The sequence below is a fragment of the Talpa europaea genome (assembly GCF_964194135.1).
Source record: "Talpa europaea genome assembly, chromosome: 13".
NCBI lineage: Eukaryota > Metazoa > Chordata > Mammalia > Eulipotyphla > Talpidae > Talpa > Talpa europaea.
In genome coordinates, this window is record NC_140080.1 from 20,233,069 (window position 1) to 20,248,839 (window position 15,771).

General features: G+C 33.7%; 1 protein-coding gene across 7 annotated transcripts in view; it reads left to right on the forward strand.

The window, feature by feature from the left end:
* Nucleotides 1-3,815: 3,815 nt before the first annotated feature.
* Nucleotides 3,816-15,771, forward strand: part of CSNK1G3 (casein kinase 1 gamma 3) — a gene marked incomplete at both ends in the record, with an annotated part of 61,179 nt that continues 49,223 nt past the window's right edge. For 6 of the 7 annotated variants that reach the window (XM_084252218.1, XM_084252221.1, XM_084252223.1 and 3 more), the window contains 3 exons: nucleotides 3,816-3,993; nucleotides 8,384-8,424; nucleotides 13,081-13,150. In XM_084252218.1, coding sequence (XP_084108344.1) covers nucleotides 3,816-3,993; nucleotides 8,384-8,424; nucleotides 13,081-13,150 — 289 coding nt within the window. Of the gene's footprint in view, nucleotides 3,994-8,383; nucleotides 8,425-12,977; nucleotides 13,151-15,771 lie in introns of those variants that run through there. The other variant, XM_084252224.1, reaches the window with a different exon arrangement.

Consider the following 15,771-nt stretch of genomic DNA (forward strand, 5'->3'; position numbering starts at 1 on the left):
GGAGCTTGAGCTTTCATTTTCCCACTGGAAGAAACACCTGGATGTGGTGCAGTGCTGACCTCAGGGAGCGGAGGGCAGGGGCAACATGATCTGAGTTTAGCCCCTGCTCTGTGCTTTTAATTTGGTCCTTGGTCTCTGTGGTAAGAGAATGCGTGAACCTTATCCTTGAGTTCAGGAATTTTTTCAGTTATGTTTTCTCTGTGGCTGTCTGTTGGTTGACCACCTTCTTTGGGTACGAAAGTTGCCAATGGCCTGTGTTACTTTCTTGATGACATAACCCAGTAGGATTTTCTGTACACACAATCATGTGTATGAACAGCAGTCATACCCTTTTTTCTTTCGTTTTCATGCCTTTTGCATCTTTTCATGCCTTATTGCACAAGCTAGTTCTTCAGTACAGTGTTGACTAGAAAATATAATAGCTGGCATACTTGTTTTTTTCCCAGACTGGTTGATAAGTTTAATGTTTTGCCATTAAGTGTGATAATGTAGGTTTTCTTTTAAAATTCGTTTTATTTGGTTGAAACAGTTCTACACTTTTGGATTACTGAGGTTAAATCAATCATTAATGGCTTGGATTTCAGCAAATGCATTTTCTTCTTTTTTTTTTTTTATATATATTTTTTTTTTTTATAGAGGCATGCTTTATTTATTTGTTTGCTGGTTTGTTTGTTTGTTTTGTTTATACATGTACTGGGTACAGTCAGAAGCGCGGGAGGGTGAGAGAATTCACCAGAGCCAGAGCGGGGAGCAGAGCAGGCAGAAGGACCGAAGTACACTGCTGAGGGGAGCAGCGGGCGGCAGGAGAGGTCTGCGCGCCATGTGGGACCCTCCTCCGGTGGCCGGGGAGCAGCCGGGTATCGAACCGGCGCCGCAGAGGCCGCGCGCAGTTTCGCAACCCAGCGCTCAACCGCTGCGCCACCGGGGAGGCCCAGCATTTTCTTCTTTATTGACATACCTTTTTCTGCTAATTTGGTGAATTTATTTCAACTATGAAATCATGCATTTTTAGTACTAAGCCCTGTCATTAGCTACTTGAGAGTTAATAAAATAGCTTAATTGTATTTACTAATTCTTCTCTGTCATTTTTCCGTATAATTTGCTTCCATACATGTTATAAATGGCACTAAGAAATTATTTGTACTTTAAACACTAACATCTTTTAAGGTAATCAATCCCCATGCATTTCTGAATTCCAGCACTCTTCATTTCTTTTTGAAGTTTCACATTTCTGTGTGAATCATTTGTTGATGACTAATTCGCAGCTTTCCCTCATCTGAAAATGGCTTTCTTTCACTTTCAGTTTTAAAGAAAAACTTTACTGGTTGTAGAATTTTGGCTTGAAGGTTTTTTTCTTTTTCCTGTCTTTCATTGTTTTGAAAATAGTCTCTCATTTTCTTCTGAGCCTCCTTTTTTTATTTTAAGAGCAGTTTATATGTTACATAGTTTTTCTCTGTCTGCTGTCATGATTTTTCCTTTATTTTTGCTTTGTTAGTTCTTTGGACTGTGGTATACTTAAATTTAATTTTGTCTGTTTATCCCTTATGGGAATTGCTGAGTTTCTTCAATTTGTAGGTTGATTTTTTTTTTTTTTTTACCAAACTTAGGCGATTTTTAGTCATTTCTTCATATATTTTTTTCTGCTTTTTTTCCCAAACTAACAGGACTTTAATAACTTTTTAGTAGCTTTAATGTTCTATTTATCTAATTTCAGTGTAGGGCTATTTTGGAGTCTGTTTCTGTTGACATCTTTATTTTTTTAACTGTTAGTCACATTTACTGCTTATTTGCTTTTCTGGTAACTTACAACCATATGCTGGATGGTATGAATTGAACATTGTGGAAATTTTTTTTCTCTTTTTAAAATTTGCTACATTTCATTCTGGGATGCGTTAATTCAACTGAGCTATTCTTATTCTTATCTAGGTTTGATTTTCAACTTTTGTTGAGCTAGTCTAGAGTAGTCCTTACGGTAGGGTATTGTCTTACTCTTGAGTCCAGGTACTTGTGGCATTTCAGCTGAATTTCTGGGGTTCATCTTGTTATTTGTGGCCTTTAGTTTGTCCATTTTTCACTAATTCCATAGTAGCCATTGTCTCCCAAAGTAGCCATTGTCTGGTAGGTATTTCAGAATATCCTCTCAGCACATGTAGCCTAGCCATCTCCCCTAACAGTTCCTACTTCCAATACTGCTTCTACCTCACCTTCTATACCATGTCCCACAAATTGTACTTGCTTCAGTAGTCCCACACTGATCTGTAGCTAGAAAATTGTCCCTAGCCAGAGAGCTTGGCTAAAGGTAGAGTTCAACTTAGGTCTTTTTCTTTTTTCAGAGATCAAGGATCAGTGTCTACACATTATACAATGCTTGTGAACAGGTGCTTCATATGTTTTGTTCAGTTTCATAGTTATTTATAGTAGGAAGGGTAGTTTGGTATCGGTTACTTGGTTATGCTGGAAACAGAGGTCTCATTCAATTTTATATATCCCAAACAGGTAGTTACAAGTTGATAAGCAGAATAAGAGTATGGCCGTTATTGATAAATTATTAACAATTTAATGATAAATAGGATGGGTTTTGGAAATAAATGCATATGTGGAGTTTTGGAAAATTAATCACAAAGTGCTATTTGTTTCAACCCTTGTTAGGATTACATTATATAATCAACAATTTGAGAAATTTCAAGGAATAAGAAATTTATGATATTGAAGTCAAAGCAGCTTTAATTACAAAGAATAGGAATCCATTCAGTATGTTCAGAGGATTATTTAATTTTGCAGGTTCACCACAAAATTGAAGCATGTTTGATGGGTAAAATTCCTAGAGAAGCTAAATGCGGCTGACTTCACCAAAAGTTTTGAAAATTTTTTTGTGCCTTAGTACTTTCACTTGTATATTAGAAAACTGAAAGTCTTTTTTCCCTTTATCTCATAAGGTTGATGCCTGCTCTCATTTCTTAACATTGTGAAACTACATTTATATTTTAAGGACCATTCCACAATGTTACATAAGACTAATTGTTTTGCTTGATGGTTGGCAAGAATGTTCTTTATATTATCATTTCAGAGCCCCTTCCCATATGTAGTTAGTGGATAATAAATGAAGTTCAAATACGAATGTATCTTTGTAAACATTGAAAATTATTAAGTATGTGAATATGTAGAAGATACTTTTATTACTACCTTTTATTTATTAATAAAATATATTCTTTTTCTGCTTTTAAATTGGAAATCTTCTAAGGACTTACTGGAATTGTTTGAGTATTTTTAAAAAGTGAAATGATTTTAAATTGGATGTTTTGGTGGATATATATTGGCTTATGAAACACTCAATATGTTTTTGTTACTTTTGCTTAAAGAGCTCAATAAATCCTCATTTGTCTGTTTTTGTCATCTTTTGGGGATAGGCAGGTAAGGGTAATGGTTAATTCAAAATCTATTGTGATTTGATTTCAGTGGGTATTTACAAATAGCAATAATACATTGCCTAAACTTTTGATGTCATTAATTTCCCAACATGTTTTAAATTCTTTTGGTTGACTAATTTTCTTTTCTTAATGTTCTAGCTCTCTGTCAGTGTCATCTCACATCATTGAAAAGATAATTCTGAAGACATGTTTTGCTGAAAAAACAACTGAGAAAAATTTTACGAATGGGATGAACACGCGCCAGTCAAATTGACTACCTTCTGCAATTTGAATGTTAACATTGCCCACTTGGTACAGTTACCTAGTGATGTACCTGTTTTCACAGTACCCTATTTCAGTGTGCTTGTCTTGATTAAAGAATTCAAAGTGGAGTACCGCAAACTTGATATGGATAATAAAAAGAAAGACAAAGACAAATCAGATGATAGAATGGCACGGCCTAGTGGTCGGTCAGGACACAGTACTCGTGGAACTGGATCTTCATCCTCTGGAGTTTTAATGGTTGGACCTAACTTTAGAGTTGGAAAAAAAATTGGATGTGGCAATTTTGGAGAATTACGATTAGGTAAGAGTATTGTGTTTCTTCTATTATGTTGGAAACTTTTTTTTTTTAAATAAAGATACTTTCTAATGAAAATAATTTAGTTTTTTTGTTATGGTAATTTTAAAGAATACAGATTATAGAAATTTCATATACCCTTGTGTTTTTCATTTGTAAGGAATTCTCTGTTATTGAAGTGGCCATTTACTTGAGATTAACCATGCAGAATATGGGGTAAAAGAAAGTAGATTAAAAAGTCCCAGCAGGCTGAAATAAGTGCCAGGAAAGCCTTTTTAGTGTAGTCTTTAGGAATTACATTTAGGCTGTTTTTTCTGCTTTTAACCCATTTAGTAACTAATCCTTTTTGGTGGATTTGTATGGCTTAAAATGAATGCAATATCCTGAAACTATGTAAAAGTCAGTGAAATTTACATTGTTGTGATTTATTCAAATCTTCCCCACTGGGTGGGGGTTCAGGAATCTGTATTCTCAACAAGGGACACAAAGTACAAACTCACCTTATTCTTATAATCAGATAAGTTTGAGAAACATTGGTGTAATTAAATCTCCTAATACTATTTTTAAAATAGTTAATACTGAGTGAGGGCAGGTTCCCTGCCAAATGTCACAGCATAATTTAATGACAGACTCAGGAACAAAATTGAGATTTTTAACTCCTGGTACTATTGAAGTGTGACTTTCTTCATTGGAACGAAACAAGAAGGTGCACTGCATGGTTATATGGAGTCAGTATTAAGGTTACCTTGAGAGCTCGGGTCAGTACTATTTCTCAAAGTGGAAACTGTAGAAGTGAAAAAGGAAAAATTGGTTCCACAGTTTTCATTAGATCCAACTTCATTGTTAAGAAGTAAATTCAATTCTATGTTTATCTACTCAACGGCTTGTCCTTTTCATGTTATAAAGCGTCCTAATTTGTAGTTACTCCTTAATTTTATTATTGTTTGGTGTAGTGTGCATTAAATGTTGGACTGAAGCAAGCCAATAAAAGGCAGTGACAAAGTTTGTGCATAGCTGCAATGTGATTTGTGACTGGCAGGTTGTTTGCATGTAGGGCCTCAAGTATTTGAAAGGGTGAATGTTTTACATTTAATTTTTGGAAGAATGTTGAGTTAGTTATTTTGAAAATCTTAAATTATTTGTGATTTTGGAGACAGAAAAACTAGATTATTTACTTGTGTAGCTCTGAGCACCATTCATCAATCCATTCACCCTTTATTGCATGCCTGTTATAGGTGAAGCATGATTAGGCACTGGTAATACATTGGAAAGACAGAAATACCATCCCTGATGTTATGGAAGCCGTAAGCCATTTTTAACCACTTAGGTTAGGACCTCAAATTTCTCAATTTAAAATTGAGATTATTTTCCCTTCCTAGATTAATATGAAGATTTAATTTACATGATAATGTAAAGGACCAACACTATGCCTGCATATTTCACAAGACAACAAATTTCTGGTCTTTAAAAGATGATATCAAGATACTTGTTTCTTTTTTAAAATTTAAATTGCAATCATATGTATATTTATTTAAATGTATATGAATCAGCCATGTAGATGTATTATATAAATGCATACTGCATTTATCTATTGCTGTCTCATGACCAGGACAATATAAAGCAGCATATGTACTGTATATTGACACCATATATGCTCTATGCTGAAAAAGCAATAAAATAATGCATTTCTTTTGCAGTCTGTGAATAAATAGGAATGGGAATAAGATCAGTCTTTTAGTCTGTCCATTCATTGTCCATCCTCTTCTTGTACTGAGTTGTACTGAGTCAGACCAGACATAGCTAGATAAGACACAGGGTTACATTTTATATATATATATATAAACTTTTCTTTTTATTAGGTTTCACATTTTAAAAACCTTTCTGGTTAGGGAAAGACTGCTCCACCTGGGATTTATCAATTCTTTGATAGAGTAAAGGGCTCCATTAGTGATTACTCAAGTTGTTGCTATCTTCCGGCCAATAAGAAAAAAAGGGCCAGGACATCACACATTCCTTTTTGAAGTGGGGAGTCACTTACCTCATGTCAACTATCCAGAATTCGATCACATGACTATGTCAAACTGAATGGGAAGCTGAAAATGTAGTTTCTAGCTGGGCAGTCATTTAAGAAATGGGGTGTTCTGTTGTCACACAAAGGGGAGAGTGGGTTATTGGGTGTGTACCTAGCTGTTCCTGCTATAAGCTTACGTGTGTATGTATGATATGGATATATCTATATAAGTATGTATTCTGTAAAACATAATTTTTTAATGATCATTACTACTGAAACCACCACAAAGTTGGTAAAACATTTTTCAGGCTCAGTGTGACACAGAGCTCTATTGGAAATATCTATTGGTTTTAAACATGAGTAACTGGAACCAGCCTATGTGAAGTTTTCACTTTACTAGATTTTCTCTACACACTCTCATTCCTCTTCTCTCCTATTATGTGAGCAGTCACATCTTTGTGTGTCATTTATTTATGAGCAAAGCAAAACATTAAAAGCCAACTATGTGAGGAAATATACTTAATGCTCAGTGACAGAAAATGTATTGATAGTATTGTTTAATCATTGTTCATTTTTATAAATATAGTCCAGAGAGTTCAGCAAATTCTGTAATATGCAAGAGGCTTGATGCTTTTAGGATTTAGTGCTTTCTGTTGTGACTTAAAAATAGACATTTAACCATATAAAGCTGACAAAACCAGTACTTTAATTAGTATTTGGTACATATTGGTTCTATGGAATGCGTAGTTAACCTAGCTTATTGTCCTGTGAATTTTTTATGTATTTGTGAATATCATATACAATATACTTATGAAAAAATGTAAATTCTTGATGAAATACAGATTTCATCTACCAACTCAAACATATTTGTCCCTTTGTTAGGCACTAATTTCTCAAGATACAACGTCTTACTGTTTATTATATTATTCTCTGTAAGCACACAGAAGGCTAAGGTTTCATACAAAAAGCATTCTTGAAAATGTATATGATGGCATAGGTAAATGATGAAATAATTGGCTAACCATTTTTTTCTAGTATTTTGAAAGTATTTATGGGCTCCAAAATGCCTGAATATAGCTTTATGGCTGCCATTTTTGGTTCTCCTTTTGGGTTCCATCTTGTGATAGTAACTGTAAAGGGTTTGTGAGACATACTATTTCGATTAGCATTAATGTTTTTCTCCACTAATTCAGAAAACTAGTATAGTTGCTTGAACAAGCACTGCCATGCAAAGGTGGCAACATAGCCAAGATTGGAATTTTGTTTAGAAGTTTTACTGCCATTCATGAGCTGCTGTATAAAAGGAAGCTAGGGATATTTTGTTGTAAAATCATATGTGAAAGTTCATGATTGTGATGTTCTGTGTTCAGGGCCAATTACTTTCATAGTTAAAAAAAAATCTCTTTTTCTCATGAAAATAATTCTTGCTTAGTGAAAAAATACCGAGTCACATATTGTTATGTTTCTTTTTAAAAATTCCTTAATATACTTGTAAAGAAACTCATAATTTGTGTAACAGATTGTTTTCATATACTTCACAGCTTTCAAAATTCTTCATAGTACTTTATGTGGGCTGCAGATGCTGATCTGTTGTAATTTCTAAATTATTTTTCATTGCCAAATATTACTGTAATTCATTTGAATTCTTCACATATTGATAATATCATCAATATATTAACTGTATCCTGGTTTCCCATTTATCTATTCTATCTGGTAGTTTTTTTTGAATATGTAGACGTTAATAATACTGAAATGTAATAGAATTTGTTTAAAATGTGATCATACTATTGTTTTTCTTTCTTGTGCTCCAAAAGGTGTCCAGATATTGGCAGTAAATGTTTCTCTTACCTGGTAGTTTTATTTAACTTATAAGTCTAGGGTGACATAGTAAAAACCTTTTTACCCTCAAACTAATTTATGAGAGAAAATTAATTTTTTATTTTTAATGTATTTCATTTTTTCTGTGTATTTGCTATATTAAGTATAGTTAGTATGTACCCTAATAAAATTACGTATTATAATAATGAAGAATTTAAAATGAATTTGTGCTTGGGAGCAGATTTTGTGTTCCTGTTTTTATGTAGGAGTTCTGGTTTTGAAATTTAGTTAAGCAGGTGTTTTACAATTGATTATTTCCTAAATAAGTAAAAGTCTTTCCACTTTTATAAATGGGCTAGTATTTATAAATATTACTTTCTGCTCTGAAGCTAGATGAAATACTAAATACATTGTGTTGATTTAAAATATTTCCTTATAATTGTGGGTTTTTGCTAAAGTAGTTGGAAGTAAAAATCTGCATTTTTTAAAATGTATATGTACTTTTTAAATGTAATATATCTTTAAATAATAACTATAGAGTCTCACCTGTTTTCTTTTTTTTCCAAGGGAAAAATTTATATACAAATGAATATGTGGCAATTAAACTGGTAAGTTCACGTATCTTATTTATGTTTATTTTTTCTTTAATGATTAACTTATATTTTTTGTTTTCATATCATTTATAATGAACACTTTTTTGGGAAATGATATATATATATATATATATAGCTGATCTTTTGTATTATGCTCTTGGCATTATCCTACCCCTTAAATATATGATACTGTAGAGGATGTCTGTCTCTTCCCATGCCGCACAAATTCAGTCTCTTTACATTGGCAACATTATAGAATAGAATTTTTCAATTTTGGCACTATTTTTCATTATTTAAGAATTAGAAAGTAAAATTTTATTTCCTGATTTAAGCATGTGGATAATGTATCCTTAGGAGTCAAGGTTGAATTTTTTGAGAATATATCTCCAGATAGCTTTGAAAACATTTTTCCTTATTGATATTTTTGATATGGTAAAAGCTGGTTATTGCTTGACCTCCAGGTATCAGAAATATTTGAAGTGTGTGGTGGGTAACATGAAAAGCAAACTCCTACGGACTATTGTGATGTCCTTAGTGTGTGGTACAACTGCTGTAAGGCAGCTCTTTCATTTGCAAGGGTTGAGATCTGGGAATTTTTTAAGATACAACTTTATTGGCAGCTCTGTTGCCTGCCTGTGGCTATACAGGTGCCTCTCTGTTTCTTTCTCTTTTCCTAGTAAACCTGTTCTTTTAACATGTCTAAAAAAAAAAAGAAGATGGAAAAAGGACATGATATTTTCCTGGCACACCTTTTCTGTTTAGTTTGCCACCAGACTTCTCAGAGATTAAGCATGATTTGGTTTTCCCAGTTTGTGTGCTTTTCTCAATTTTGTGTTTTCAGAATAATCTGTATTAGGATAATGTGAGACTAATAAGGAGAACTGTTAGAGGAAGAAGCAAGTAGGAGGAAATAGAAAATCTTTTGAAATGCGATGGAAATTGGTACTATATAATTTTAAGTATCTTTGTGAATGTAGACCAGGTTTTACTGGGAAATATGCTGGGATTGTGGTGCCCCAGAAGAGACTGCTGGTTGCCATGTGGCTTGGACTGGCATTTACCTAGATTAGTTCACCTTTGGTTTTAATCTGATTCTTGCCCTTATGACAGAAAATCTGGTTAGTTCACCTCATTAAGGTTGTCACTGTTCATCAGAGGTGGTATCATTATTGACAGTAATCATTCATTAAACTATTACCTTTTTTGCAAAGAGTTAATTTCAAATTTGTAATGAAGTATTTTACTACTATAGATCCAGAGTGCACAAATCAGTATAAATATTTTTTTCTTCCTGTAGTCTGATGTACATTAGTTAAAATGACAAGATTCCCTCATAAGCATGAAATCAGGAAAATGGCATTGGTTTATATGAATGGCAATAAAGAGATTTGGGATGCAGGGACTGCATAGTGTTAGAACACTGCTGCCTTTCATTTCTTTGTAGTTCTTTTCCCCCATGTTCTAAGCTAGTGGTCTACGAGCTATACCTTTAGATACTAGGAGTGGGGTGAAATACAAGAACAGTAGTGTGACAGCACCTGTATTCTTTGTTTTTGATGTGGCACAGCTCTGCTCAGGGAAGCATGTGAATGATATTTAGCTGTTATTTTTAAGCAAGTCAACCATTATGTCAAAACAGGAGCCACTGATCTAGACTGACCTTCCCCTTATCTGCTTTAGTCATTTAGATTTAGAATTAGTTTACCCTGTCCATGCCAGATTGATCCCATTGATGCTTTAGTAAACAAGTACTTTATCATCTTTCAGCCTTCTTATGTATATACATATATATGATTATTTTTAGTTTATCTTAATGCCATTTCACTATCTGCTAATTTCCTTCTCCTACTTCCCTCTTCCCCCCCTTTGTTTTTTGAATATTCTTCCTTTACTCTGGTTTGCCCCTTTTTAACCCTTTGCACTCTGCTGTCCCCTCTCAGGGGACATTGGTAGCCAATGTCTGGAATGGTTCGGAGTGCAAAGGGTTAAAGCACAAGAATCAGCACTACATATTAATAAAGGTGGTTATTTGGTGTTCTTTGGAGGAACTGGAAATACTTTTCTCTCTATATCTCAATGTTTTGAGGTTGCCTCAAAGTCATCCAAAAATTATATTGCAAGGACAAAGAAATATTCACATAAACTGTTGTTTACTAAATTGTGTTTTTTGACATAAACTTAGTTTACTAAATCTTTGTATGTCTATAAAATAAATGTAAAATATCCATATATATTGTATCTGTTTATTACAGATAAAAAAATTTGTTCAGAACCTGCCATAATAGTAATCACTTGAAAATCTTAAGTTTGTATCCCTTCAGTGCTGTCTGATTTTTCGAGTTTGGTCTAAATGAAGGCATTATAGTGGTATTCAGAGAGCAGATTTCACTGACTAATTTAGTTCCCTCCTCCTCAGTTTTCTGTATATTGTTACCCTAATTCAGGTTGATAATTTGTTTCAGGATAATTTGTTAATTTCTTGTCAGCCATCATTCTATATCTTGTTATTTGCACTTATATAATAATGTATTCTTTAGGAATAATAAAAATGTCATGGTGAGGTAGCTTTTTTTATATGGTGGCATCATAAAATTTTATTACTGGAGTCAAGTTGAACTGACTGAACTAAGTTACATCTGGGTTTCTATTTTTACCTTGGGGATATCGGTGACTGAATAAGTTACGTATTTAAATTCACTCGTGATTGCTTAAGTGAGCATCTTTTGCTGCATTATCTGTTCATGTGCTTTTATATACTTACATGCTTTTAGATGAAGATTTACATAGATAGTATAGCACATGTGGAAGGCACTGCTTTAAGTACCGTGTGTGTGTGTAAAAATTTGTCTCTCTGTGTGTATGTATCTATAACTATATATAGAGAGATATGATAAACTGAGTGTTAAATTGTGGTTATTTCTTCAGTTGCTGCCTTTGTTAACATTTATATTATATTATGTTATATTCTCTGTAATCTGTAAATGTTTCCTTACGGCAAACTTTGCAGATATGACTAGGTTAAGGATCTTGAGATGGGGAGATTATTCTTGATTATTCAAATGAACCCTAAATGCAGTCACAAGTGTTTTTGTAAATGAGAGGTGGAGGAACATTTTGTATACACAGACGAGAAGGCAAAGTAAATAGAGGTGGAAATTGGAGTGATATACTCATAAGCCAAGGAATCCAGGCAGCCACAAGAACCTGGAAAGGCCTCTGGAATTCTTCATAACAACTTCTAGAGGGAGTGGGCCTATGCCAATATCTTTACTTTTAGTGTCTGTACTTATGTCCTGCCTTCTCAAGAAGTAAACTCAAAATTTTCTTTTCTAATAATCTTCTTTTTTTATAATTGTTACAGTAGAATTTCACTCATTTCTTATCTTGAAGTTTTTGTCCTGGTCATAATTTCATTACTTCTCTTGATATAAATTTCGTTTTATTTATACTTTGGGATTCCTATTCCTCTTGAATCTGTGGTTTGTTACCCTTCACCAATTCTTAAATATTCATGGCAATTATTTCTTCAGTTGCTGCCTTTGTTAACTTTTCTCTTTTTCTCCTAAAATTCTGTGTATTTGATCTTCTCATAGTATTGTCCAGATCTGTAATCTTTTGTATTTTCACTTTTCTTCCTTCATAATACATTCTGTAGAGTTTATATAGATGTACTGTATGTAATTTTCTACTTTGGTAGACTTACTTTATTCCCAGTTACCTTATTCTCTTTTCATGTTATGTTAATCTGCTGGTAAACTGAGTGTCAAATTGTGGTTATTGTAAATTCAAAAAATTTTTGAAGTTCTGTTGGTTCTGTCTACATTTTCTGTTACATAGTTGGATCTTGTTCAACTATCTTACTCTTTTATAGTTTTCTGTTTGCTGAGGATATTTTCACACATTTGTTATTTGCTTTAAATATCTAAAATGTCTTGCTTCTCTTTATGTTGTGTGTGTGTGCATATATATACATTTCAACATGTTGTGTGAGAAAAGACCACACAGACATATCAAACTTATACTGTTTGCTGTAAAATATGATTTAGGTGAACACCAATAACAGACAAAAGGAATCCACAGGTAATAGAAGTGAAAAAGTTATTTCTTCTGAAGGAGGAATGATGGAAATGTGCTAAAGATTTTTCTAGGTGCTAATGACACCCAGTTAACAAAATTCATGGACCTGATACTTAGGAACTGTATATTTTATTATAAGAGAGAAAAAAAAAACTTTTAAAAAGACACTGTTGCTACTATCAAATTTTACCTATCTCCATCTTTGTCCCTTCTTGTTTTTCTATGACTTGACTTTAATATAGTATCTTTGCACCAGAAATGTTCAGTTCAACTGTGAATTCTTGGCAATAGGAGAAACAGAGTAAGGGCCACCACTTCCCTAGTCATGAATGTTTGAATGTCTTTAGGGTCTAAGAATGAAAGTATAGATTTACCCAATGCCTGATCTAATAGCCTTTTAACCTTATGTACATCTATGCTATCAGTTTATTTTACATTGAACATGAAGTTGATTTTTATATGGATCTAACAGGGAAACAAAGATGCCTAGTAAAATATTGCATTATATGAGAGTTGACAGCAATATTTATAACATTCGGAATTGGAGGCTAGTGATTTCTTTAATAACTGAAACTGTGTTGTTTTTTAAATCAGGAGCCCATGAAATCCAGAGCACCACAGCTGCATTTGGAATACAGATTCTACAAGCAGTTAGGATCTGGAGGTAAAAATCTTATATTGATTTTAAAATTTAGAATAGAATGAATTGTTACTAATACCACTCTAGTTTTAAGGAGTAGAATTTTAATGTGGTTGAAAAGATTGATTTCTTAAGGCTATACATACTAGATATTTTCTTACTAGAATCTATGTTCCCTTTTGATTTTAAATGTATTTTGGGGGTTTCTTGTGTTGCTGCTAATATGAGTAGAGAACATTGTGAAACAATATAATTTGAGACTGTAATGTGCATATAACTTCCATATTCTTAGCCTTTTAGAGAATAACTATTGGAATGATTTATGACATTGTGGTAATCTGAAAAATGCCTTCAAAATATTTATATTATGTTATATTCTCTGTAATCTGTAAATGTTTCCTTACGGCAAACTTTGCAGATATGACTAGGTTAAGGATCTTGAGATGGGAAGATTATTCTTGATTATTCAGATGAACCCTAAATGCAGTCACAAGTGTTTTTGTAAAAGAGGAGTGGAGGAACGTTTTGTATACACAGAAGAGAAGGCAGAGTGAATAGAGGTAGAAATCGGAGTGATATAGTCATAAACCAAGGAATCCAGGCAGCCACAGGAACCTGGAAGAGGCTTCTGGGATTCTTCATAACAACTTCTAGAGGGAGTGGGCCTATGCCAGTATCTCGATTAGCTAGCCTTGTGAAACTGATTTCAAGTATCTGGCTTCCGAAACTGTGAGAAACTGAATTCTTGTAGTTATCAACCACAGATGTGTAGTAATTATTATATGCTAGGAAACTAATAAGTGTAATTTTACATAGACTCTAAATTTAAATGAGAATGGATATTTTTGTGCTACTGGGAAAAACTGAGAATATTTCCTATTGTATACTCCATTTCCTTTATGTTGAGCCTCTTCTCACAGCTCTCCTTTTCCCGTTCATTTTTCTTATACTAAGGGTAGTGATTTTATTTATTTATTTATTTATTTATTTTCAATATAGCCCAGAATAATCATTTGCTGCTGCCTTTTCTTTTTCTTTTCTTTTTTTTTTTATAGAGGCATGTTTTATTTATTTATTTTATTTGTTTGTTTATACATGCACTGGGTACAGTCAGAAGCGCGGGAGGGTGAGAGAATTCACCAGAGCCAGAGCGGGGAGCAGAGCAGACAGAAGGACCAAAGGACACTGCTGAGGGGAGCAGCGGGCGGCAGGAGAGGTCTGCGCGCCATGTGGGACCCTCCTCCGGTGGCCGGGGAGCAGCCGGGGATCGAACCGGCATCGCAGAGGCCGCGGGCAGCTTTGCAACCCAGCACTCAACCGCTGCGCCACCGGGGAGGCCCAGGGTAGTGATTTTACATGTACAGCTGTACAACCTAGGAGGCCCAGGGTAGTGATTTTACATGTACTGCTGTACAACCTAGGATACTTCATTTCCTCAGATTTAATAAACTGGGATTTTTTTCCATGTATCTTTTTATAAGTAAAAGTTTATATTATAGATGGTAGACTGTCCATTTCTTAATATATTATTGCATTCTTTTTTCCCTAAGAGCATACTTTCCAAGTGAGTAGCCATTATGAGGACAGTAAATTTGAAATTTTGTTTTAATGTTTATTACAGACATTTAAATTTTTTTATTCCAGTAACATTGAATTTTAACATTATATAAGTTTCAGTTGTGCATCATTGAGCTATTGACTTTTTATAACGCACATTTAAGTCTGATACAGAAAGGTCACCAGGAGTTATCAAAATTATCACTGTCAAGTGAGATTTAAAGGATGGGGAATTAAAATTAATTTTTTGTGAGACCATATATATTAAAGTCTAGCTAGTGATAGAAGGCCCTAAAAAGCTAAGTTTGTTGGCCCATATGCTGGAAATTCAAGGCAAGGACCTGTATATAACACCATCACTGTGTCCAGATCTTGAAAGAAATAGGATGAGATCTCTCAGCAGTGAGTACAGAAAATGACATGAGGAACAAGGGCAAAAACTGTTAAACACTGCATTGGTAGGAGTGGCTTTGGCTATAAGTAACAAAAATCATGACAGCAGTAGCTTAGACAAGTAAAGGGTGTCAGGTAAAGAAAAATAAACAGTGGATCTTGAGGTGGCCATTGTAGGGTTGATATAACTACTCAACAGTAAAGGATTGGTCTGTCTCTAGATTTCAGCTTCTGTTTTTAGCATGTGGCTTTTGTTTTTATGATCCTGATCATCTTTATGATCTAGTCATAGTAAGGAGGGAAAAAAAATGAAATTACTATCTGTATAAGAATAACTTCCAATTCCTTATCTCCTGACTCCATTCTTAAAATCTGGTTATATGTGTATGTGCCTGTTGGTATCAGAAATTCTGTATTCCTGGAATTCAGCCTGCTAGTTTCTTTTCCAATAATTTTCTTCAAAAAAAATCTGCTTGCTCTTCTGAATTTACTTATTATACTGGGGAAATACCCTTCCAAGCTGAAATGTTAGTCTCCTTTGATTTCGTTCTCTGAGCTATTTAAAAAAAAAATCATTTATTTATTTATTTATTTATTTATTTATTTATACATACATACATACATACATACATACATGCATACATACATACAAGCACTGGGTACAGTCAGAAGTGCGGGAGGGTGAGAGAATTCAC